The sequence below is a fragment of the Phycodurus eques genome, chromosome 12, assembly GCF_024500275.1.
Source record: "Phycodurus eques isolate BA_2022a chromosome 12, UOR_Pequ_1.1, whole genome shotgun sequence".
Taxonomy (NCBI): domain Eukaryota; kingdom Metazoa; phylum Chordata; class Actinopteri; order Syngnathiformes; family Syngnathidae; genus Phycodurus; species Phycodurus eques.
In genome coordinates this window covers 5,573,190-5,598,654 of record NC_084536.1, presented here as the reverse complement: position 1 = coordinate 5,598,654, position 25,465 = coordinate 5,573,190, and the positions used below count along the sequence as shown (strand labels likewise).

At 40.4% G+C, this 25,465-nt stretch overlaps 1 protein-coding gene across 11 annotated transcripts in view; it reads right to left on the bottom strand.

Moving 5' to 3' along the window:
- The window catches only part of raph1a (Ras association (RalGDS/AF-6) and pleckstrin homology domains 1a), a 73,372-nt gene that overhangs the window by 22,658 nt on the left and 25,249 nt on the right, over nucleotides 1-25,465 (bottom strand). For 4 of the 11 annotated variants that reach the window (XM_061691413.1, XM_061691420.1, XM_061691412.1 and 1 more), the window contains 6 exons: nucleotides 9,281-9,409; nucleotides 9,085-9,193; nucleotides 8,867-9,000; nucleotides 7,005-7,244; nucleotides 4,705-4,854; nucleotides 2,005-2,181 (listed from right to left, as the gene is read on the bottom strand). In XM_061691413.1, coding sequence (XP_061547397.1) covers nucleotides 2,005-2,181; nucleotides 4,705-4,854; nucleotides 7,005-7,244; nucleotides 8,867-9,000; nucleotides 9,085-9,193; nucleotides 9,281-9,409 — 939 coding nt within the window. Of the gene's footprint in view, nucleotides 1-2,004; nucleotides 2,182-4,704; nucleotides 4,855-7,004; nucleotides 7,245-8,866; nucleotides 9,001-9,084; nucleotides 9,194-9,280; nucleotides 9,410-21,533; nucleotides 21,594-25,465 lie in introns of all 11 variants that reach the window. The other 7 variants (XM_061691417.1, XM_061691423.1, XM_061691416.1 and 4 more) reach the window with 5 other exon arrangements.

Here is a 25,465-nt window from a genome sequence, read left to right as displayed (position 1 = left end):
ATGTCAGGAACATTACTGCGAGACAATTATTGCAGTGTAATAAAATATAAAAATAAATAAAATAATTCTGCAGACTGCTCAATTGTATAACATAATCATCATTATTATCATAATTGATGCCATAATTTATTAACAATGTTTGTTATTTTAATGTATTTCTTAGGGTTTGGCTCTGTTGTAGGTGTTCATCACGTAAACCTTAGGTAGCTGCAATGCACTTAATGTCGAATTACGACAATGCGGTGATCTGTAAATAAAGGGAATAAAAAAAGAAATACAAAGACCGATTGTTCAGAATGCCACACTGAGCAAACAACTGTCTGGAACCGGTAGCTTTGACAGCAATGGTGGCCCACTGTGATACTATTTGTGTGATCGCTCACGTAACAAAGCGACTTTCTATCTCATTTGTGATCGAAAAACTACTCTCTTGTTCTGTTCCTGCCCTGTTCAAGGAGCGAAAACAAAAACAAGCACTCAAATGCCATCACGATCGCTACGGGGCCCACGCCACTATTTTGTTTACAGTACAGGAGCGGCACTCTTTAGCGTGACGCATAAATTATTGTGACCTTTGACATGGATTTGTGTAAAATCACTACAAAGTCTGTCGCAACATCGTTCTTGCAGGTTTTGGAGACTACTGTTGTTTCCAAATGATAGATGTTACATGCCCCTTTTTGGGACTGTTTCTTGCATGCTAGTCGCTAAGCATGTACTCCGTGTTGTCTCTGCGCAACAAGAGCTGCCGCGGGGCAACAAAATCTTGCGGAATAGCGAAAAAAATAAAATCGATGATCCCCGTTTTCCATATCGAGCGTTTACAAAATATCGACCGAATTGAGCTTCTCAATATATCACCCAGCACAACCTGAAGTATTGTTTGATATTACTCAAAACGTTCTCCTCTCCCCAAAGACACCCACCCCCCATTTGGACTTGAATAAATGCTGCTGGCTAATGTTGATGTGAGGCAGGCAAATAAAGCCCTCCTCTCCAATAGATGCCTCCAAGTAAATGTTAGCTGCTGCCTGCAGCTGTGTAAATAATCTCTCCACACCACTTACAGTCACCGTTTGATGAAATGTTTGCGTACGTAGTAATACAATTCATAGATTAAACTATCGGAAAAATGTAATTGCTCGCTCCATTATGTGAGCTGCAAATGCTAACTTCTTTAGCATGTTCGAAGAGTGATATAAATTAACCAATATATTTTGTTTTGATGATAAGGTATCAGGTCCATTAGGTTTTATCAGGTCTACTTTAATGGCATTTTGGAGTGGGCAGAAATCTACAACTGCAAATATTTATGATAAAATAAATTTAAATTTCAAAGTATTTAAAATACATACACACATATAATATAAACATTACAAATATAATTCTATTTTTGATCTGCCTCATCTTTCTAAAGCTTGTGTGCTTCAATCGCTCGAAATAATTTTATTGAGAGCATTAGCATACGCTACTAATATTTAGGTCACACGCATGCACATACGAGGCGTGTTTGTGTGTGTCTGTTTTCCGCCTCAAGGTTTCGATACATACGGGGCTTAAACTAAATATCTCAATAAGACGATACATAATTAAGGACCATGAGCATCTTAGAGTATTTCTTCAAAAAGATATTTTTGAATCGATACTAATGATAGTGATGGAGGATACTGTTATGTTTGTCAGTGATCTGCTGGATAACCCCAACATTCCAGTGAGCAGCCGGATGCTCATCTGCTGAGGTTGTCGTTAAAATACACATTTTAATGCAGACTGATTTCAATCCTTAAAAACCTGCACTTCCTGGATATTAGGTCTTAAACTGTGTGTATGATTTTAGCCGATATTTCAAATATAATCTCTTTAAAAATAAAAGCAGGCTCAGTTTAATCCCGAGCAGACAACAGGTGCCTATGGCAGAACGTCATCGGGGACTAGCGAGCTAAAATAACACCAGAGGTCGAATGATGGCATGGGTCGAACTTGGACGGTAGAGTAGCCGTTTACCTCTGTGCTATCCCTCTGGCCGGCGCCATTGGCTGGATGTGGGGCTAAAGCGGGATGGCCGTCAGAGTTGCTGGCATTGAGAACGTTGTCCAGGGAGTCCATTGAGGAGGCAGAGTTGACAGACGTTCCTGAAGCTGATGTGATGGAGGAGCGTGAAGAGTGGACGACAGATCGCACCTACAAGGGATTTACTGCATCATTACTAAGGAATGGCATAATCCATTCATCATTGAGAATTGTGTTGATTTTATGAAATCAAGTGAGGCAAAATTGACTGCATTACTTTGCTGCAACTTACAGCTGTTAATTCACTCTTAACTACAGCGTGATTGAAAAGTAACTCCCTATTTTAAAATACTTATAATTTATTCATATGTTGTAATATTTTTCTAAATTCTTTTGTGTATGTTCCATGTTCCTTTTTTCTGTGGGGTTGGTTTAAGGAGCAAGTTTATTCTACCAAACCAACGACTTTGGAAGAAGTTGAAGGGCGAATACGAGAGTTAACTCAGTTAAATTTTTTTTGTTAAATTGTCCATAATTTCTCAGCAATTAACGGATTATATATATGACGTATTCAACTGAGTAGATGTTCCTTAAACAACTAACAAAAAAAACCGAAATTTTATTTATATTGTGGAATGAATCTCTTCATATCTCCGTTTTAAAAACTATATTTTGAGTCGCTTTCCAAAGAAAAACAAATTTATTTCATATTGTTGGGGTTGAACAACAATAGTTTTTTTGTAGTCGACTAAAATGTGATGAAAGTTAAGTTCAAGTCAATTAATCGACGGCATCATTGATAATGGTTAATCAGAGGAACTTTAAATGGAAGGAGTTGTGTGCTGAATCACATTTAGCATGAGACTGAATGTGATTGGTCAATTGTGAACATAGCCATAGTGCCTGCCGGTTATCGGAGAGTGTGCATACTTGTGCAATCACATTATCTTAGTTGTTTATTTGTACTCTCTCTCTCTCTGACAGATTTTTTTTTTTTTTTCAGTTGAGATGTACAGGTTGTAGGTTACAACAGTAGAAAAAGTTTTTAATTATTTGTCTTGGTCTCATTTTCTTTTAACATAAAATTATAACAAAAAACTGGCATTTGAAGAGGGATGTGTAAACATTTTATATCCACTGAGGAAGGAAATTAATCATCCATCCATCCATCCAATTTCTGAGCCGCTTCTCCTCACTAGGGTCGCGGGCGTGCTGGAGCCTATCCCAGTTATCATCGGGCAGGAGGTGGGGTACACCCTGAACTGGTTGCCAGCCAATCGCAGGGCACATACAAATAAACAACCATTCGCACTCACATTCACACCTACGGGCAATTTAGAGTTGTCAATTAACCTACCATGCATGTTTTGGGGATGTGGGAGGAAACCGGAGTGCCCGGAGAAAACCCACGCAGGCACGGGGAGAACATGCAAACTCCACAAAGGCGGGGCCGGGGATTGAACCCCGCACCTCAGAACTGTGAGGCAGAAGCTCTAACCAGTCGGTCACCATGCCGCCTGGAAATTAATTAAATAAATGAAATAGTTGAAAACCGTAATTTCTCATTTATAATGCACATTTTCTTCCCCCAAAAATTGTCAAAAGTCAATAGTTCGCATTACACATAGGTATAGGGGGAAATGGAGAACAACGTTTCCATTTTATAAATGTATGCCGCCACCTAGAGGTTATGAGAAAGGCGAACACTTTCATTCTAATATGCCACCGCCACCTAGTGGTTATGAAAAAGGTGTAGCCTACACTTTCATTCCAATATGACAGGGGTACGAATGACTGCATGTATGTACAGTTGTGCTCATAAGTTTACATACCCTGGCAGAATTTGTGAAATATGTATATATATTTTTCTTTTAAAAATACGACTGAACAACCACCATTAATTTATTTATGGTTATGTTCTGTTTCATGATAATGCTTTTCTGAAAAAAATACAGAAAATCATATTTTGATCATATGGCTAGAAGCAAAATCATGTATTGTAAAAATGCATTATACATAGGTAGAAAGGTTTTCCAGAATTTCGAGGTCAACTTTGGGGTTGCGTATTATACATGGGTCCACATTATACATGAGAAATTACGGTAATTGCGCCTCTCATGAAAAGCTGCCATGGCAAATTATGTTTGATTTTTTCAAGGATCGGACATTGGACAGCCACACTACTGAAATCCATTTGTATCGATATTGTAACTAAAAAGCATCTTAAAAGATAAGACGATCCCAACATCGATATTTTGTTTGCCCCCTACTATGTATATATTTTTTATACAGTACATGTCATATAAATGTAATCAGAATCATCTTTATTTGCCAAGTATGTCCAAAACACACAAGGAATTTGTCTCCGGTAGTTGGAGCCGCTCTAGTACAACAAACAGTCAATTTACAGAACACTTTGGGGACATAAAGACATTGACAAAAAACAATTGTGCAAAAAGATGCAGAGTCCTCTAGCACTTAGAGCAGTTCGAACGACTAATATTGCAATAGTCCGGTGCAATGACCATTGTGCAAAGGGCGCTGAGACTTCAAGGAGTGAATGCGGTTTAAAGTGACGAGTAGTGCGATCATCTGGGACAATGTCGGTTGTGCAAATGTTACAGATACTCCTCAATCAGTGTGCAAATGGAGCAGAAGGAAGGAAGGAATAATTAACATCAAAGTCAAGTTTACCTCATGCTCACTGACTGTGCCGACTGATCCTGTGCGGCGATGCTGCCGCTGACCGGACACCGGGCGCCGCGCTGAGGCCGACGTGGTGGAGGTCGAGTTGAGCGAGTGGGAGGAGCTCTGACGGGCGGCTTCGTCCATGCTCATTGACGCCTGATGGGAAGACAGAGATGGTAAATAATGTTGATTCTCACCGGATGCATCTCAGTTAGCATGACAGAAGATGACTTATTGGATGGTAATTAATTTTATAATTACGTGGACAAAGAAACTAATCTGCTTAATGAGCTTGGCTTTGGTCTTATGACACCCAGGATAAATGTTCTTGTGTTTCTGCGAGGTAGCTATTCTTAAATCCTTCTCCAGTATTGCCAAATGCAAGAAAAAGGAAAACTTGTACAGCGCAGATGCACAGAATGCAGTATACAAGGGCTTCAGAGTAACTGACATGGTAGCTGCTGCCCCACTTGTACTAAACATTGCGATCATAAACATGTAATTGTTTACAGGATTTGCGAGGGGACTTTTTACATTGCTGTCCATGGATCAGAACTACAGTAGCTTAAACTGGATGTGGCATTTCGGGCTTCATACAGATTGCTTATTTCAATTAAGATATAATTTGATTGAGATATGATTTTTTTCCATTCACAATTCTAAAACAACTTTTCCATTTTATAAATGTACGCCGCCACCTAGAGGTTATGAGATAGGTGTACACTTTCATTCTAATATGCCACTGCCACCTAGTGGTTATGAAAAAGGTGTAGCCTACACTTTAATTCCAATATGACAGGGGTACGAATGACTGCATGTATGTACAGTTGTGCTCATAAGTTTACATACCCTAGCAGTATTTGTGAAATATATATATACATATTTTTTTCTTTTACAAATACGACTGAACAACCACCATTAATTTATTTATGGTTATGTTCTGATTATTGATAATGCTTTTCTGAAATGGTTGACCGTTTAATTTGAATCCCATTAAAATAAAATTAAATGTGCTACGTCTGGCCCTTCATGTTTTCTTTAAAGAATTGTACCCATCTTACAAATTCTGCCTGGGTAATCAAACATATGAGCACAACTGTGTGATTTCTCATCTACTAAATAAAAGTAGGGCTGTGAATTTCAAAATAAGAGCAAGTAAATAAAAAGGAAGTATTACGTGTTCAAATAAAGTGCTTAACATCAGAATAATTATTTGACAAAAAACTAACAAAATGCAGATAATCATATTTTGATCATATGGCTAGAAGCAAAAACATGTAATTGTTTACAGGATTTTCGAGGGGACCTTTACATTGCTGTCCATGGATCAGAACTACAGTAGCTTAAACTGGATGTGGCATTTCGGCTTCATACAGATTGCTTATTTCAAGGTATAATTTTATTGAGATATGATTTTTTCCATTCACAATTCTATAAAATAAATAAATAAAATAATACGGCACACCGCCAAATAAAATAATATACAGGTTAATTGTATACCTTTAGTCAAAAAGCATTTCATTGTTCTGCCTGCCTGTTCTGCTACTCTACATCACTGGATAGCTAGCTGAACATAGACACATTATTTGTCAAAAATAAATACTTTTCTGACCATCCATCCATCCATCCATTTTCAGAGCCGCTTATCCTCACAAGCGTCGCGGGAGTGCTGGAGCCCATCCCAGCTATCATCGGGCAGGAGGCGGGGTACACCCTGCACTGGTTGCCAACCAATCGCAGGGCACACATAAACAAACAAGCATTCGCACTCACATTCACACTTACGGGCAATTTTAGAGTCTTCAATTAACCTACCATGCATGTTTTTGGGATGTGGGAGGAAACCGGAGTGCCCAGAGAAAACCCATGCAGGCACGTGGAGAACATGCAAACTCCACACAGGCGGGGCCGGGGATTGAACCCCAGACCTCAGAACTGTGAGGCAGACGCTCTAACCAGTCGACCACCGTGCCGCTACCTTTTCTGACCAATTAAATAAAATTGAATAATATCCTGTGGCATGCTTGATGATCTCCCACAACACATTGAGTCCCAGTCATTATTTTACAACCTTAGGGGAGGTAACACATTAAAATGGAAAGAGAATTAATTGGAACAGCACTTTCAAAAATAACCTTGGTTCATGAGCTTCACGTTTATGCTTATCAGGTGTAAGTTGAGTGAGATCCGAGGTCCCATGGCCAACCCCCCTATTCTAACTATTTATCTTTTTCGTAAATAGTGCTTAACATTAACATTATTATATATTTTTTAATAACACTTCATACAGATACTGACAAACATACCTTCTCAAGCTGGGCCGTGATGTCATCCAGGCTGAAGTTAGACGCCAGCGCCGGCCTCCCTTGTTGCCCAGGGGAAACCCTGATGGTGCTGGCCGGCGAGGCTCTGGTGCTACTGCTGCTGCTGCTCGCCCCGCTGCTACCACCACCGCCGCCACCGACATTGTTACCCCCGCCACTGTCGCCGCTGCTCCCCGCTGATTGCTGTCTGCTACTGCGCCCTGCTGGAGGCTTCTGACGGACCTCGATAAGAAAGTGTGGAAAAGGATAGAAGATTAAAAACTGCCCCTTTGTGAGGATACGGTATTTTTGCAAATAGTGACAAGCGGTTTATTTACTTAACTGCAGATGGGGAGGGGCATATATAACATTGCGGGAGTTATTGAAACTGACATTCTGGAATAATAAACAATATTGCCGGTACAAAGTGCTCCCCCGAAACATTGAGGTTCATCATTCGTGCCGCTGCTAACTGTCATTTTCTTTTGTAAAACATCATTTGCTCAGATAGCCTTCTCTGTGAAAGGTATGAAATTCTGGAATTCTCTGCCTGAACATCTGAAATGTATCACCAACTTCACCTTTTTTTTTTTATTTTATTTTTTTTATAGCGCTACCAAATCCTGCTTCTTGGACAACAATCTGGCATTTTAAGACTTTTGAATGTTGTACTTATGGATTAAGTCTCATTTTTAAGGATAATTCATGGAATGGCTGTATCACCAACATCACCTTTTTTTTTCATAGAACTACCAAATCCTGGTTATTTGCAGAGACATTCCAACAGGCAGTCAAACCCAGATCTCTTGACTGTGAGGCAGATGTATTAAACACTACTTCGCCTTGCAGCTACTGTATATCAATTTCATATACTACATAAATTAATTGTGAACATTCTACAGCAATTTGTTAACTAAATGTACTGCATCTATACTCAACAAAACTATCCATTCATTTTCTGTACCGCTGAGCCTCACTAGGGTCGCAGGTGTGCTGGAGCCTATCCCAGCTATCTTCGGGCGAGAGGCGGGGTACACCCTGAACTGGTCGCCAGCCAATCGCAGGGCACATACAAACAAACAACCATTCCCACTCACATTCACACCTATGGGCAATTTAGTATTGTCAACAAAAATAATTGTAATTATTTTTCTTGTCACCTGGTTTGATACGATTGGACAACAATCTGGCATTTTGAGACTTTCGAATGTTGAGTGAAAATAACCTTCGACTTTCGAATGTTGTACTTATGGACTGTCATTTTTAAGGATAATCAATGGCTTCATTTTGGGTAATATAATTAAATAATTTTTAAGGATCTGAGGACACCCTGGAACCCGGAGTTTAAAAATGACTGACAAATGCAGTGAAATGGCAAGAATAAAAGCAGAGACCTCATCCGCAGGTAATCATTTACAACGGTAAGAATCCACAGTTTCATTAATCTGAGAGCCTACAGTGCGGCTGTTCTGGTTAGTGACAGTTCAAATACTGTCGGTCAACTCTCTATGTGTGAACTATAACGTGAACTGACAATCAAAACTAACACACTTTTGGGAAAACTGATTTGAAAGGAGCGGTGTCTATTTGAGGCAGGCATTTATTTGTCTTCAATGACTGACACACCCAACAGTTACTAATCTGAGCATGGCCTCTAAAGAAAGTTATCTACTATTTGAGTTGTTATAGTTATTGACACTTTCAGAGAGGAAGTAATGTAACAACGTGTTTATTATTGGTGGTGTACACCCATACTGCATCATACCGAGAGCTGTATCTAACAGTTTGACTTTTTAGCTACATGAGAGGCACAAAAGATTAGAAACATCTCTAGGCGTGATGCAGTATCAGAACAGTAAGTTTACCTTGGTATCAGTGAGTCCTAGACGTGCCATACTGGTGTTCTGTTTGGGGCTGACGGTGCTGAGCTCCTGCTCAATGGAGCTGAGGTCTGCCATGAGGGCGTCCAGATCGACATTTTCCCCCTGATTCAACGCCTCTGAAACCAGACAGAAAAGCACCTGGGTGAGACGTCTCAAGAAAGAATCAAATGAGCATCTTCACTTATGTGTGCGAGTCTGACCGTTGATGTTGTAGATGGAGAATCTGTAGGAGAAGTTGGCCATGTTGGTCTCCTGTCTGAGGGGTGCCTTCCTTTGAGGGGGACGTTCCGGGCGGCCATCATCCAAGCTCTAAATGGTGCAAAACAATCAGGAAATGTGTGTCACACATACAGCAAAAGTGAAACAGAAGAGGCGTGTTTAGTTCAGCATGTCTACCTGTGTGAGCTTATCCAGTTCTCCCAGCCAGGCTCCAAACATCTTATCCAGATCCTGATCCTCCTTATCACTGTCCTCCTCTTCCTCCTCCTCTCTGACCTCCACCTCCTCGTCAGATAGCTGGTCCATCTGGGGACAAAAAAAGAAAAACATTCGTCACCTGAACTTGACAAGTGGACAACAACCATTTTGGACGAGTGGACAATGACCATTTTGGATGAAAAAGGTCAAGTTGAATCCAAGGGAATAAAATATATGATCATTTTAGACAGAGATATGTAATAACTGATTTAAACAAGACATACAGTAAATGGGATTTTCTTGGATAAATCTACACTGCTCCCAAATGTGCAATCTGGATTAAACATGGTATGGCATTACAGCCTGCGTACACATTTTCAATTACAGTACACAATTTTCATGGATACATTCAAGACACAGTCAAATTCAATCAAAAAAAAACCTAACATATATAGTAAATAAAACAATGACAGTACAATAAATAACACTAGATCATATAAAATAAATTACAGTTAATACAATTATAGAACATAAAACAAATTATTATAATTCTAAATTATTAATCTATCACAAATCGTAACAAAAGTCAAATAAATACAATACACATTAACAGATATATAATAATATTTTTTTTTTAAGACAGATATTATAAGACCATGTGGTGGCTACTTACAATTTAATGGGTACGTAAGAATTATAACTTAATCTTTATTTAAAAAAGTTACATATGAAAAAATAAAGTAACAAATGCATGCAGATGAAAAGCTAAGGGAGATTTGGTCACCGACTGGGAGTGAAGCCACAAGCATAGTAAGAGCTAATGGCGCCATCCAATGGCTATTAGCACTTACTGTACACATTCCCTCTATCTTTGTAGTAACTTAATTGATAAACATATAAATAATTAGAATGATCAAACTGGTATGAAAAGAAGCAAATATAGAGGGGTGAAGCTGAACAAGAATTTAAACCTTGGCATATTTAATCTGCCTTCTACATGCCCTCTGTAAATGTTTCAACTCTGTCTCCACCTGATTTCCACCCAGGCCCAAGCAGGCACTGACCCCAGACGAAGAGCTATTTCTGGGCTACTGCTTTGTCGTTGCCCCTCTCTGCAGGGGGACACATGGAGCCAACACACACACCAGATTAAAGAGCAGGATCGCACTGAGCCACAAACAAATACATTGAAGAACATACACAGACGGGCAAGGACTGCGGCGCTAAAATTATAGTAGATCCTTGTGGATTGGCCGCTCTGTCATTTTAGAGGCCTGAGCAAAGGGCCGCTCTCTGTAAGCTTGCGCGACGACAGGAACTCCGTCAGCTGTACTCTTGGACGACAAGTTACTGTCTGCACAATGGGGGCCATTCAAGGCAAACGAAAAGCTGACATCATCCAAATGCAAAGACGATCACAACCCCTCACCTGTCAATATCAGAAAGTAATCGGACAAAAATAAGAATTAAAGTATGTAGACATGTAATCTAAGAAAGATATTTGTAAAGGAGGCGAGTACAATAGGAGAAGTGTAAGGAGAAGTAAGAATTCCACCCATCCATTTTCCATACCGCTTATCCTCACTAGGGTCGCGGCTGTGCTGGAGCCTATCCCAGCTAACTCTGGGCGAGAGGCAGGGTACACTCGGAACTGGTCGCCAGCCAATCGCAGGGCACATAAACAAACAACCATTCGCAGTCACATTCACACCTATGGGCAATTTAGAGTCTTCAACTAACCTAACATGCATGTGTTTGGAATGTGGGAGGAAACCGGAGTACCCAGAGAGAACCCACGCAGGCACGGGAGAACATGCAAACATGCCAGATTTGAACCCGGGTCCTCAGAACTGTGAGGCAGATCTGCTAACCAGTTATACACCGTGTCGCCAAGCTTAAGAATTCAGATTCGAATAAAACAGTAAGCAGAATAGAAAAAAGAAAGACGAAATAAAATGAGAATTAAAGTAGTAAAGTATGCAGTGGGCGGCACGTGGACGACTGGTTAGAGCGTCAGACTCACAGTTCTGAGGACCTGGGTTCAATCCCCGGCCCCGCCTGTGCGGAGTTTTCATGTTCTCCCCGTGCCTGCGTGGGTTTTCTCCGGGCACTCCGGTTTCCTCCCACATCCCAAAAACATACATGAATTGGAGACTCTAAAATTGCCCGTAGGTGTGAATGTGAGTGCGAATGGCTGTTTTTTTGTATGTGCCCTGCGATTGGCTGGCAACCAGTTCGGGGTGTACCCCGCCTCCTGCCCGATGATCGCTGGGATAGGCTCCAGCACGCCCGCGACCCTAGTGAGGAGAAGCGGCTAAGAAAATGGATGGATGGAAGCATGCAGTGTTTCCCAACCTTCTCACGACGCACTACCAAACAAAAATGTCACAAAAAGGATGTAAACTGAAATAATGGTGCTCTCATCCCAATTTACACACAAATTGACTTAAGTGTGAAATCTGACCCTGTTTGATTGAACACATAGTTGACATAACGAAAGCAGTCTTACTTTGTTGTAAGACTGGCAACAGGTGATTACGCAGGTTTATTGTACCTTCTACCAGCTAATGGAACAGAACATTAACTGTTCTGTCTGTCACTAAAAATCACTTGCATAGATAGATGAACAAAGATACATTTTGGAATTAATAAATAATTTCTGACAAAAATTTTATAAATTCTTGTAGCACCCTGATGATCGCTCACGGCACACGAGTGTGCCCTGGCACCCTGGCTGGAAATCACTAAGGTAGAGTACAAATATAGTAAGTACTCAGCTGAAAAGTAATTAAAAGCCCCATTTTGCTAATTGATGATTTAAAGTTGCAATGTTTTACCGCTCTTTTTATGTGGTCTCTCTCTTCTTATTTTAGCACAGAGTGGGGAAAAAATGTTGCAGAGTCTTCTTTGCTGCAGATTACAATTTAAGACTTGCAATAAGCCACTAGCACGTTTTCTGTTTGATGCAAGTTATCATTAGTCTACAACCAGGTCCAGTCAGCAGAGAACCCTCTCTGCTTATCTGTAGCTTTAATCAACTCACATTCAAATATATAATGAAACACAACAAATCAAACATGGAGGAAAACAAACATGGAGTACATCGGATGAACTCTCACTGCTGTTTAGCCGCACATTCTTGAATCCCGAGCAGACCAAATACACAACTACACTTTCTATCAAAAAGCTGAGACAGCAAGTCGTTTCTAATGACTTATACGTGTGTGTGTGTGTGTGTGTGCGTGCTTGTGCAAAGTAAACAGTAATTACTTTGCTGGAGAAGCCACACTCCTCCTGTCTGACAAACTGAAACCATGGAATCATCCTCCCACCCTTCTTTCCACAACCCCCTCCTTTTTTAAACTACCCATCGTAGTTACTCTCCACATAGTTCATATTCTATCAGTCTAACTATATTTTTTATTGATTTAACTTTTTTTGTTATTATTGCGTAGCCCCTTTTTCTTTATGTTGAATGGTTCCAGTCAGATAGTCGCCTAAAACACAAAGCACACACACAACTGTTACTACTAATAGGCTTTCAACCTGTTAATTTGGAAAATTGACATCACGAAGAGAAACACCACCACCGAAACTGAAGCAACCTCTCGCTTCGATTTTTCCACACAAATGAAAACTTGCCAGCAAGTGGTGGTAGTGCACATTACTAAGTAACAATCAAAATATAACCATAATTTATCAAAATGTGACTGACTCAACTTAGTCTATATAGGGATCAGCTGAGATGCACACAAGCCTTTTTTTTTTTTTTTTTTTTTTTGCACAGTCCCCCGCAAGACTGCTACATTAGAGACGGAACAGTAGACCCTGCATAAATCCACTTTCACACAAGTGCGATTTTGATGCTACAGTGAGCGTGTTCACACAGTGATACAGCATGCCGCAACCTTTAACTCCACAATCCACTGCCACAATCTACTTTGACATAGGTGCGATTTTGATGCTACTGTGAGCGTGTTTACACAGCGATACAGCATGCCGCAATCTCATAATTACAGTATATCAGTCAGTAAGATAGTACCTGTGTCTGGTGTGACGTATAAAATACCTGTTAAACAGAAAGATTTCTGCAGAACTGAGCGTCAAATTTTAAACTTCACACACTTGTCCCAGCACTGCGGTATTCCCTTAATGTGTCTCGCATCTGTTGGGAAAATTGCAGTTCAACTTTGTGTCCACCCATTACATGTCGAACATAGAACAACCACACAGGAAAAAGCTGGATTTGATGGACAGGGTGAAAGACTACATTTATTACAACCACGATGGCTACCACAACTAAGTCTTAAAACAAAGCTACCGGGATATTGCAGGGACAAGACTGTTAAACCTAGCATGCTTTCGACACTTCACACCGTAAGAGCCAGGAAGTGGCCCTCATCTCCAGGCCGTGATCTTTGACATTTCACATGGAGTTAAATATGGAGTTTGACAGCAGTTGTTGTGTAGCATAAGGAAACTGACAGATGATCATACAATGTTACAGGATATATTTTTAGGCCAGAGAGAAGGCAGGACTTTAGCAACATCTGTACATGCACGCATCTGGACCCGGCGACTTCCAGGCGCCTGCAGCATAACACAGCACACAGACCGGCCTGACAGTGCCACAACTAAACGGAAAAAGATTTTAAAGTCCCTTCAGCATCCTCAACGTGATCTGTTCCCACCGCTTTATATCAGGCCATTGGGAACATGTCATACTTTTAGCTTCGCCGGGTGGGATTTGTGGAGTGGAGCCATAATTCAAATTTATAATAATAATCAAGGGAATACAGACAGTTAAGATGGATGCAAACCCAAAAGTTATCCTTAAATGAAAGCACGTGCTTCATTTAAACGACGAAAGACGTGAGGCCAATGACACTTTTCTATCAATTTCTTCAATCTGGTGATGCGATGTGTATGTGTTACATCTATTGTGTCATATGCTACACACATGCTATCCATAAATGGTGTCAGATGGTAAACTTTTAGTATGTAACCACATTCCTAATAAGCATGGGCAGTTTGTATTTTTATGACTACCTCATGAATAAAATACAAAATATCTCTTCACTTAGTGGCATTTATTTCCTGCTTTGTTCATGCAACACAGAACGATTTTAACAATTTCACCAATAAAATTGTTTAAGAAAACAATTTTAATTTTCAAATATGTACCTTTAAAAATATTGTTGTCTATTGTTGAATGCAGATTATTTCCACAACTGTGTTGGCTTTCATGTCGTGACACGGCACCCCACAATGAAATAAGAATGATGCGGTTAGTGTAGAGTGTGACGTATAAAATACTTGTTTGTTATGCGGATTGTTAGCTACGAATCTGATACTAGTCACATTATCATGTCAAAAATGACAGCGAGTCAAAATGCTGAGTCTGGTTGGATCGGCCACTTCAACCTGAGTATGTTACTTTCACGCTTGTCAATAGTGTCATGACAGAGCAAATGCACGATAATCGCTATATTAGAATAAAATGCCTGCGATTTACTACAATATCTAGGAATTAAGAGGTTAAAACAGGCTTTTAACCCAAACCATAAATATGCAAAAGTGAAACCAGCCATAAATCTGGGGGGGAACAACAAAAAACAAACAAACAAACAAAACAAAAAAACTTGAAATGGCATAAATCTGGGAAAAAGTGTTTCTCAGCACATCCAAGCTTGGTCTTACTAAAATTGGATGTGGCGGTGTAGATATAGCATACTGGTGTATTAATACTACTCGGAGGAATAATGATGAGATAATTGCAATAATCCCGATAGTGGTGCTTTGATTTATGAGTTTAATTTGTTACATGACCAAGCTCTTACCTCAAAACACTCATATCTCAAATCATCTTTGTATAAATGAAAATGCCATTAAACTGTTCCAGCCCCTTAAAAAATACCAACAAAAAAAATTTGTGAAATTTTTTTAATCAGAAAAATAGCACTCTACAGTTGACACTTCATCGTGAGCAGAACACACCAAGAATTGTGAAAATGGTATAATGGATTCCGGAGAAATTTATTTTTTCTGCATTGGAAAAATGGCTTATTCGGGGAATGTTTTTATGTGATACATCCTACTGTATAACAAAATTTGGACCAAAAACGCCAATGAATTACTGTAGACCAAACTGATTATTTCTCAAGATATCTGCTTGACCTTTTGGTTTTGCGTGCTACTCGGGGAAGGGCTTCTCCAATTGGTTGACAAGTTTCAGTTACAAATATCCACCAATAAGCTGGTACGGGCCGAAATTCCCAGGGAGGGGGTTTCGAAGTAGACGCGTCAAATTGACTGTGATGTTTCAAACGGCATTACCCAACTAGCGCAAATGAAATATTATTGATGAGAAGTGTGGGCAGTAGAATACGTCATGTACTTTGGTCATAAATATTTTTTTCCTGAATTTATTTGTCATGGAGGAATTCAGAGGCTTTTGAAGTGCTCATTCCGTGTTTTTTTTTTTTTGAAAAAAAAAATGGTGGCTGCTTGTCATGTTACTACTGGTACCATCTGTGAAGTTGCCGAAGGGCTTGGTGCCATTGCGTGTTGGTACCTTTCACACAGAATAGCAACACAAACAATGCCAGCTTTGATGGCCAATGCGAGTTACTACAACTGGCTCTGATACCATGTAAGACTGTGACGTGATTATCATTGCAAAAGCATAATTTTTAGCCCCTTTCAATCGGTCTGCAAAAGCTGGGATTCTTTTTGTTCTCCCCATGTCACTGTACAAATGGAACCAACACGTAATGCAGAGAAGTATTTGGGGAATTGTTTACATCATGTAGTTATTTTGATTGTGAGTAGCCCGTTCCACTTTGGGTTTTACAGAAATCAGAGGCCTTGCGATAGAGCCAGTATTTATTTGGCTGTGCCTTTTAAGAAGGAACTCAGAAGCGGGACATGTGTCTGTGTGTGCATTCACACAAGCAATGCGGTTTCTTGCAAACACATTTTTAGACACAGCGTCAAACATTAAATAATTATTGGAGAATTATTTTCAACAAAAAAGGTTGAGGGAGGGTTAACTTTGGCTTGCCACTATCCTCACACAGCTGCCTTCCTCCTTGTTAGGCCCCTGATAATACTCCATAATCTCCAAAATTGGTGGTTTAACCTCAACTCATCATGCTGTATCGGTATGTTCTTTCACACACAACTGTGACACAGTAAAAGCCTGCTTTGAAGAGCAATGTGAAAATGGTTTGTAATTGGTTAGTTTATTGTTATATAATTTCACCAGTATGTTCCGAAAAGGTCTTGACGGATCCGTGATACAGGCGTTGTAATTTTAATGGACGTTTATCAGAGAAAACAAAGGAAGGAGAGCAGCAGAAGCACAGGAAGTGAAACCCTGTGGATCCATCAACAATGATGTCACTACCCTTGAGATTGTGCAAGGGAGGATGACATCATTTCCTCTTCCTCCCTTTCCCTGCCTCTTACTCGAAGTGCGGAGGGGAGATAAATCCAGAGGGAGGCTAAGGAGAGACAAGCTGATCCCTTGCTTCCATGCACTCCTTTGGCAAAGATCAATGCATGGAGCATTTCGCTCCGGCATTATCATTCTGATTGCTCAGCAAGCCCATGCAATATCATACACACTAGTGCACTTAACAAGACGCAAGTATGGACGTTTGTATTCATGCCATATTTGTTGCCCAAATTACCCCCTATTGTGTGTGTGAGACTGACGTCAGCCACTCCCAGATGTGTAACATGAAACAAAAGAAGACGTGTGCCAGGTTTTGGCCTTCTATTTTGACTGCTGTGGAAACAAACAAAAAGGCAGACGATAAGGGCGTAAAATGATGAGCCAGTCGAGAAAGCGTCGACTCCACAATGCTTTCCCTCTTGTGTGGCCTTTGTTAGCTAGTATAGCTAAATGCGGTTGGCAGGGACTTGATTAATTAGATATGCATGGTGGTGGATGACCACAACCTATCCCAGTAGACATCTTCTCGATTTTTCTCATGCGTTCCACTGCGCACATGAATAAAAGCAGAATATAATACAATGTCACTCGCAATATGCTATTTTCACGCTTGTCAATTGTGTCACGATAAATAATATTGAATCAAATACGCCTCCCATTTATTACAATATGTATGAAAATTAAGGGTTTAAACAGGCTTTTAAGCCAAACCATAATCATTGTGAAAGTGAAAACATTTGAAATGGCATAAATCCCGAGAAAAAAATGTTCTCATCACAGCCGACCTTGGCCTTATTAAAATTGAATGTGTTTCATCAGACAATGGCAGTGTAGATATATTATGCTGGTGTATTGATTGATACTGTACCCAAAGAAATAATGATACGATAATTGCAATCCCGATAGAGCGGTGGTTTAATTTGTTCCACGACCAAGCCCTCAATTTCTTATATTTTTTTGCATAGTTTCCCCTCTTTAATGTTTAAGATCATCAAACAAATGTAAATGTCAGACAAATATGACCCAAGTGAACTTAAAATGCTGTTTTAAATAGTGATTTCATTTATTATGGTTTTTCATGCTATTCAAGACAACACTCAAATGAGTTTGCTCAGCATTTTAGAAGTCAAAAGTGTGTCAGTGTGTTTTCGTTGAGACCTTTTGTTGGCAGTAGAGCTACAGGATTTGGTCCACTTGGAACAACGGTTAAAGAAAATGCCATTGGCTAGTTCCAACATAGAGTATGAAGCCAAACACGTGAGTGACATTTATGCACCACAGCACGACGAACCCATCGAGTGAAGAAAATGCTATGCTGCCCTCCCTTACGCTTGACTTCATTTCAGCTGAATTTGATCTTAGTCCCATGCATGAGGCTCCTCATATACTGCGACGAACCATGCAAAAACGCCCTTAAACCTCAAACAAGCACTTTGTGTATGTACAGAGTCTATTTTTAAGCTCATTGGCCGACATGGGAGCACACACAGGCACCAATTTGAGGTGCGCATAACATTTACATTTCGTCTCTAAACACAGTTGTCCACAAGAACATTTCCGAAACGCAGCCAGACAACATAGCTGTGGCCATAATGCATTGTGTGTCTATTATGTTGAGGTTGAATGTGTACAATTCAGTATGACAAAACGATTGGAGTTAAATGTGAGATTGACAACGATGTACTGTATAGTTGATTCCAAATTAATCATGACTGATTGCATATCAATCACAAGGGATTGCTATTTGAATAGCAACTGACTTGGGCTAGACCGATCACCATCATCTTTGTATCTGCAAAAATGTGAAGAGTAACAGTGTTGATTATATTTGACTAATTTAATCCTACTTGAAACAAAGCATAAAGCATAAAGTGGATATTTGTGGTGATAGTAATAATTCAGCCACAAAGACAGTTCATTTGTGACATGCGTCAATGATGATGATGTCATTGAGGTATGACCGTCTCCATTCCCCCAAACATTCCTACCTCCTCCTGCCTCGCTCCTCTGTCAATCTCCTCACTCATTGATGGAATTTCTGGTGAGAGGAGCTAGCGTGTAAACAGAGGAGCAACGAGCGAGGACCGAGGAAGTTGCAATTAGAGAAATGAGATGAGCTCATTAATTGCGGTCAATGAACAAGGCGTCTTTCCGAGGACCCGTTAGCTGCTCAACAAGGTGCCTGACATAAAATAGACAAAGTTCACTACTGAACAATGCATGCACAAACGCAACAATGACTCACTCTGTCTTCATTATCCTGCCTGAGATATTTCTGATATTTTCAACACAAATGCAGAAGGCTTCGATGTAAAAAGAAAACAATAACTGCCGCCGATGAACTCCACACATCTTCCCGAGGACCCCTAAACTGCTCAACAAGATGCCTGATGTAAAATACAAAGTTCAGCACCAAACAATGTATGCACAAAATGCAGCAATAATAGGAAATTACAACAAATGCTTCTTCCAAAGAATCACTCTCTTTTCACCACTGGCTGGCCTTCAAATCAGAATAAAAATGTTGTAGAATCACATTAAAGGGGAAGCCTACATCATATCGAAGTAACGGCTCTGTTGTTTAAATGCAGAATTCCAGCCAAGGGGCGACAGAGGTTCCATACTTTAGGTTTAAAAGTCACATGGCGCGTGAGACTAATGTTCCTCACAAGACATCAGTTCAGGCAGGATCGAAGGATTAGTGTGCGTTGTGCATTTTCTTTGGCAATTCAATTTCCATTATTTCCTATGGGAAAGGTTGTTTTGAAATTGAAAAATATTTCAACAGGGGTTTTAAGGTTCCACTGTTAGTTTAATAATAAAAAGTGCCAATTTATGTACAGTGCTGAACAAATTCATTATACCACCACACAATTTCAGGTTTATGCCACAGCTGGCCCAAATGAACAGAATAGGTAATTAAATTTGAGTTATTTACCTGCGTAGCTGAACAAAACAGTTATCAAGGTAGAATGCTTGATTAATTTCTGACTTCTCAGAGAAGCAGAGCAATTCGATTCCATATTTGGGTTGAGAAAGGTGATTTCAGTTTGAAATTCCTCAAACCTGTTCAAAATTGGAAAATGTCAAAAGCTCACAGGAATTGTAACCTATTTTTTTTATTCTTTTTTTATTCCGCTTATCTGAGGGGCAGGTCACGGGGGCAGTAGCTTTAGCAGGGATGCCCAGACTTCCCTCTCCCCATGGAGGAAGTCTTCGAAGTATTCTCCCCACCAACTCACAATGTCCCGAGTCGAGGTCAGCAGTGCCCTATCCCTACTATACACAGTGTTGATGATGCACGGCTCCCCCTTCCTGAGACGGATGGTGGACCAGAATTTCCTCAAAGTCATCCGCTAGTCGTTCTCCATGACATCACCGAACTCCTCCCATGCCAGAGTTTTTGTCTCAGTGACCACCAAAGCTGCATTCCACTTGGTCACCAGGTACCCATCAGCTGCCTCAGGAGTCCCTCAGGCCAAAGGGGCCCGACAGGACTCCTTCTTCAGCTTGACGGCATCCCTTACTACCGGTGTCCACCAATGGGTTCGGGGGTTGCCACCATGACAGGCACCGACCACGGCTCCGTTCGGCCACCTCAGCTATGGAGGCGTGGAACACTGTTCACTCGGACTAAATGTCCCCCGCCTCGGTGGAAGAAGTTCTGCTGGAGATGGGAGTTGAAACTCCTTCTGACGGATTCTGCCAGACATTCCCAGCAGACCCTCACGCCTGCCAGGTCGGAACGGCATCTTCCCCCACCATCGGAGCAAACACACCACCAGGTGGTGATCACTTGTCAGCTCCGCCCCTCTCTTCACCAGAGTGTCCAAGACATGCGACCGCAAGTCCGATGACACGACCACAAACTTGATCATCAAAATGGTCCCTACCTTCGGCCTATGCCCAGCTCACACTGCACTCGACCCCTATGGCCCCTCCCACAGGTGGTGAGCCCATGGGAAGGAGGACCCACATTACCCTTTCAGGCTTTGCACGGCTGGGCCCCAAAGGTGCAGGCCTGGCCACCAGGCGCTCGCCTTCGAGCCCCACCTCCAGTCTTGGCTCCAGAGGGGCCCCCAGTGACCCACGCCCAGGCAAGGGAAACTGATGTCCATTTACGTTAATCATCATAAGGGTTCATTTGAGCTGTGCTTTGTCTGGTCCCTCACTTAGGACCCGTTTGCCATGCAAGACCCTGGTGGGGGCATAAAGCCCCAGACAACTTACCTCCTAGGACCATTGGGACACACAAACCCCTCCACCACGGTAAAGTGACTGCACATGAAATGGGGAATTGAAACAATCCGCATTAAAGCACTTTTTGATCCAAGTTTTTATATATTTTTTTCTTTTTTTATAACAGGCATTCTAATGTCTTAATGTCTCAAATGTCTTTATAATGGTGTATCTAGAGGGTGATTAATATATTTGCTTTAGTGTCTTTAAGCCTTCCATGTGCTTCATTGTCATTAGGATAGCACACTTGACTCTCGATCATGCTTCCGTCAGCTGATGGGTCAAGTGATTCCCTTCCATGCACTGAATAGTCAAATCTTATTCATGCTGCCTTAATGCTTTACATACTGCCTTAAATCAATGTTCATGTCTGTTGTGTTTGCATGATCTATTTTGTACCCTGAGGGGAAGTAAAGGGAGTTTATTACTGACTGATGCTCACATGGTAGGGATGGGAGAGCACAATAACACTCAATATAAAAATTTCATAACCCACATATGATGGTGTGACATAAACCACTTGGCGAACTTTACCTTTTGTCCCCTACCAAGTCCAGCTACTGCAACAGCACAGCTTGAATCAATCTAAATCAGCTTGCGCGTGCACACACGCACGCAGACACACACACACACACACACACACACACACAAAAGATGGAGGGATTATTAATACAACCCCAATTCCAATGAAGTTGGGATGTTGTGTTAAACAAATAAAAACAGAATACAATGATTTGCAAATAATTTTCAACCTATATTTAATTGAATACACTACAAAGACAATATATTTAATGTTCAAACTGATAAACTTTGTTTTTAGCAAATAATAATTAACTTGGAATTTTATAGCTGCAACATGTTCCAAAAAAGCTGGGACAGGGTCATGTTTACCACTGTGGTACATCACCTTTTCTTTTAACAACATTCAATAAACGTTTGGGAACTGAGGACACTAATTGTTGAAGCTTTGTAGGTGGAATTCTTTCTCATTCTCGCTTGATGTACAGCTTCAGCTGTTCAACAGTTCGGTGTCTCAGTTTTCGTATTTTACACTTCATAATGCGCCACACATTTTCAATGGAGGACAGGTCTGGACTGCAGGCAGGCCGGTCTAGTACCCGTACTCTTTTACTACAAAGCCACGCTGTTTTAACACGTGCAGAATGTGGTTTGACATGGTCTTGCTGAAATAAGCAGGGGCAACCATGAAAAAGACGTTGCTTGGATGGCAGCATATGTTTCTCCGAAACCTGTATGTACCTTTCAGCATTAATGGTGCCTTCACAGATGTGTAAGTTACCCATGCCATTGGCACTAACACAGCCCCATACCATCACAGATCCTGGCTGTTGAACTTTGCATCCTTAACAGTCCGGATGGTTCTTTTCCTCTTTGGCCCGGAGGACACAACATCCACAAATTCCATAAACAATTTGAAATGTGGACTTGTCGGACCACAGATAACTTTTCCACTTTGCATCATTCCATCTTAGATGAGCTCGGGCCCGGAGAAGCCGGCAGTGTTTCTGGGTGTTGTTGATAAATGGCTTTTGCTTTGCATAGTAGAGTTACAAGTTGCACTTATGGATGTAGCGCCGAACTTTATTTAACATTGGTTTTCTGAAGTGTTGCTGAGCCCATGTGGTGATATCCTTTACACTTTGATGTCGGTTTTTGATGCAGTGCCGCCTGAGGGATCGAAGGTCACGGGCATTCAATGTTGGTTTTCGGCCTTGCTGCTTACATGCAGTGATTTTTGCATATTTTCTGAACCTTTTGATGACATTATGAACTGTCGATGATGAAATCCTTAAATTCCTTGCAATTGTATGTTGAGGAACATTGTCCTTAAACTGTTCGACGCGTGAACCTCGCCCCATCTTTGCTTGTGAATGACTGAGCAATTCAGGGAAGCTCCTTTTATACCCAACCATGGCACCCACCTGTTCCCAATTAGCCTGTTCACCTGTGGGATGTTCCAAACAGGTGATTGATGAGCATTCCTCAACTTTCTCAGTCTTTTTTGCCACCTGTCCCAGCTTTTTTGGAACGTGTTCTCGCCATAAAATTCTAAGTTAATGATTATTTGCTAAAAACAATAAAATTGATCAGTTTGAACATTAAATTTGTAGTGTATTCAATCAAATATAGGTTGAACATGAATTGCAAATCATTGCATTCTGTTTTTATGTTTAACACAACGTCCCAACTTCATTGGCATTGTATTATGCATGATCATATTTCTTTGGTAGACACCGCAGCAGATGTAAAGTCCGCTAGCTGAAGGACATTATACAAAACCTATACTTCTTTTGTCATCTGGCTTTTGAATTTTAAAGGGCAGTTCATAAATATTCATAAGGGGAAAAAGGAATTACTAGGTTTTTGTTTTACTCGAGCGAGAATATAGCAGTTATGTTTTGCTCAACACCTCTCATCCAGCAGCTGTCTACACAACAAATGTATAGTCAGCAGGTGGCACTAATGTGTGCTATGTGTGTGTAGGTGCATGGACAGTATGTGTCTCCAGCCATGCTGAGCAGGCTCAATGTGAGTCACCTAAAAATAACAGGCAACATTAAAACCTCCCTATTGTACTCCCCTCTTGATGTGACATCATTACGCAAACAAAGCAAGGCAGGCCATGCAAAGGTAAATGTTTGTCAAAAGCCACTGGATGTGGAGGCTCCAATGGGCACACTGACGAACTGTAGTGTGACTCGGGGCATGACTCAGGGAAGGCTCAGAGTCAGATAAGCGCCATTGCAGATCTACAACAGCAAGGTCAAACAATGTATCCACAGAATTATCTCCATTTTCTCAGTGACAACACGTTGAATGAGAAAGCCAACCAACAACTGTGTTTTATTACACCATGTTTGGAATACGGTTGGGAAATTAAAAAAAAAAAAAAGTAGTCACTCAGCTAAGTTGACTTCAAAAATAGGTTGACACAAAATCCCTGCCTTGAAGCTCCGCCAGGACACACAAAAAATAAAAATAAAAGTTCTGCCTGGAACCATGTTTGCGCCACCGGAACGCATGTTTCACACGGACATTTATTGCAGATGGACACAGTCTTGGGCCCCTGATAAACTTTGCCAAAAATGACAAAGGAACATCTGTAAATGATTTTTAAGACATTCACTGTGTCACATACACATCTAACAACTGAACAGGACACACACATGCACATTTAACAGCTGAACAGGACCGCCCAAAAAATAATAATAATAAAAAAATAAAAAATACATTTAACAAATCAATCAATAAAATGTGTAATGTACATATAACATGATAAGTATGAGTGAGCTGAATGGTAGTTAGTGTTTTGCTTTGCCATGGCCTCATGTAACTTCTCCCACATCTGCTTTTCTAACTCCTACAACCAATGAAGTTGCCATTCACCTTTGGCTGAAACAAGCCACCCCGTACTTGTCTTCCAAAAAAGTCATCGTTGAGACAAATTCAGGCTGCTGCCTCTAGCGTTACATTTTTTAAAACAACCATCTCAAATACCATGTCTCCAACCTTTCCTCTGACCCTCAATGAAATCCCCTCAGAAATGGGGGTATAAGGTCTTCTGTGTGCTCACACCTCTACCCCAAAAGTCGAAAGCCTCAGGACTGGACTGGAGGCCTTAGATCAGTTTCCAGGTCATCGTTTCTTGACTCAGCAGAAATTAGTAACGCTTCAATGAACCGTCACAACTCATTTAGTCAAAATGTCATCCGGACAGACTCAGTCGTAAAATTGCTTCTGACCTTTTCTCTCTTTTTTTATGGTGAATCCGTTGACAAATGGAGGGGTAAAAAGTATGTCACATCAACCATAAGTCAGCAAGATAAACACACAAACTATTATTATACAACACACACAAACAAGGCTTGCATAAAATCATTAGGTTGATCACAGCAGCTTTCCACTGATTGTGAGTGACTGAGTCACATGATTAAAGTTAAAGGGGTAAAAAACATTATGTACGAGTTAATGATACTTGTCAACTTATTGTGCTTCACGTGTTCCTCTTGGAGATGGTCTAGTTTCAGTCTTGGCACTGTGCATGTGACACCATCACAATGTTTCTTAAAAAAAAAACATGACTTACAGTTCCAAAAAAGCATTTGGAAGAATTGGGTAATGCTGCTACAAATCTGCTTATAGTTGCATATTTGCTCTTTTTTTTGGGGGGGGATGGTCAGAGTACTTCTATGCCAAAGGTCTGGTTGTCTGTTATCCCTTTACTTATATATATATATACACACATACATATATAAATACACATACATATATACATATATATATATATATATATATATATAGATATATATATATATATAGATATACATACATACATATATATAGATATATATATATATATATATATACATACATACATATATATACATATATACATACATACATACATACATACATATATATATATATATATATATATATACATA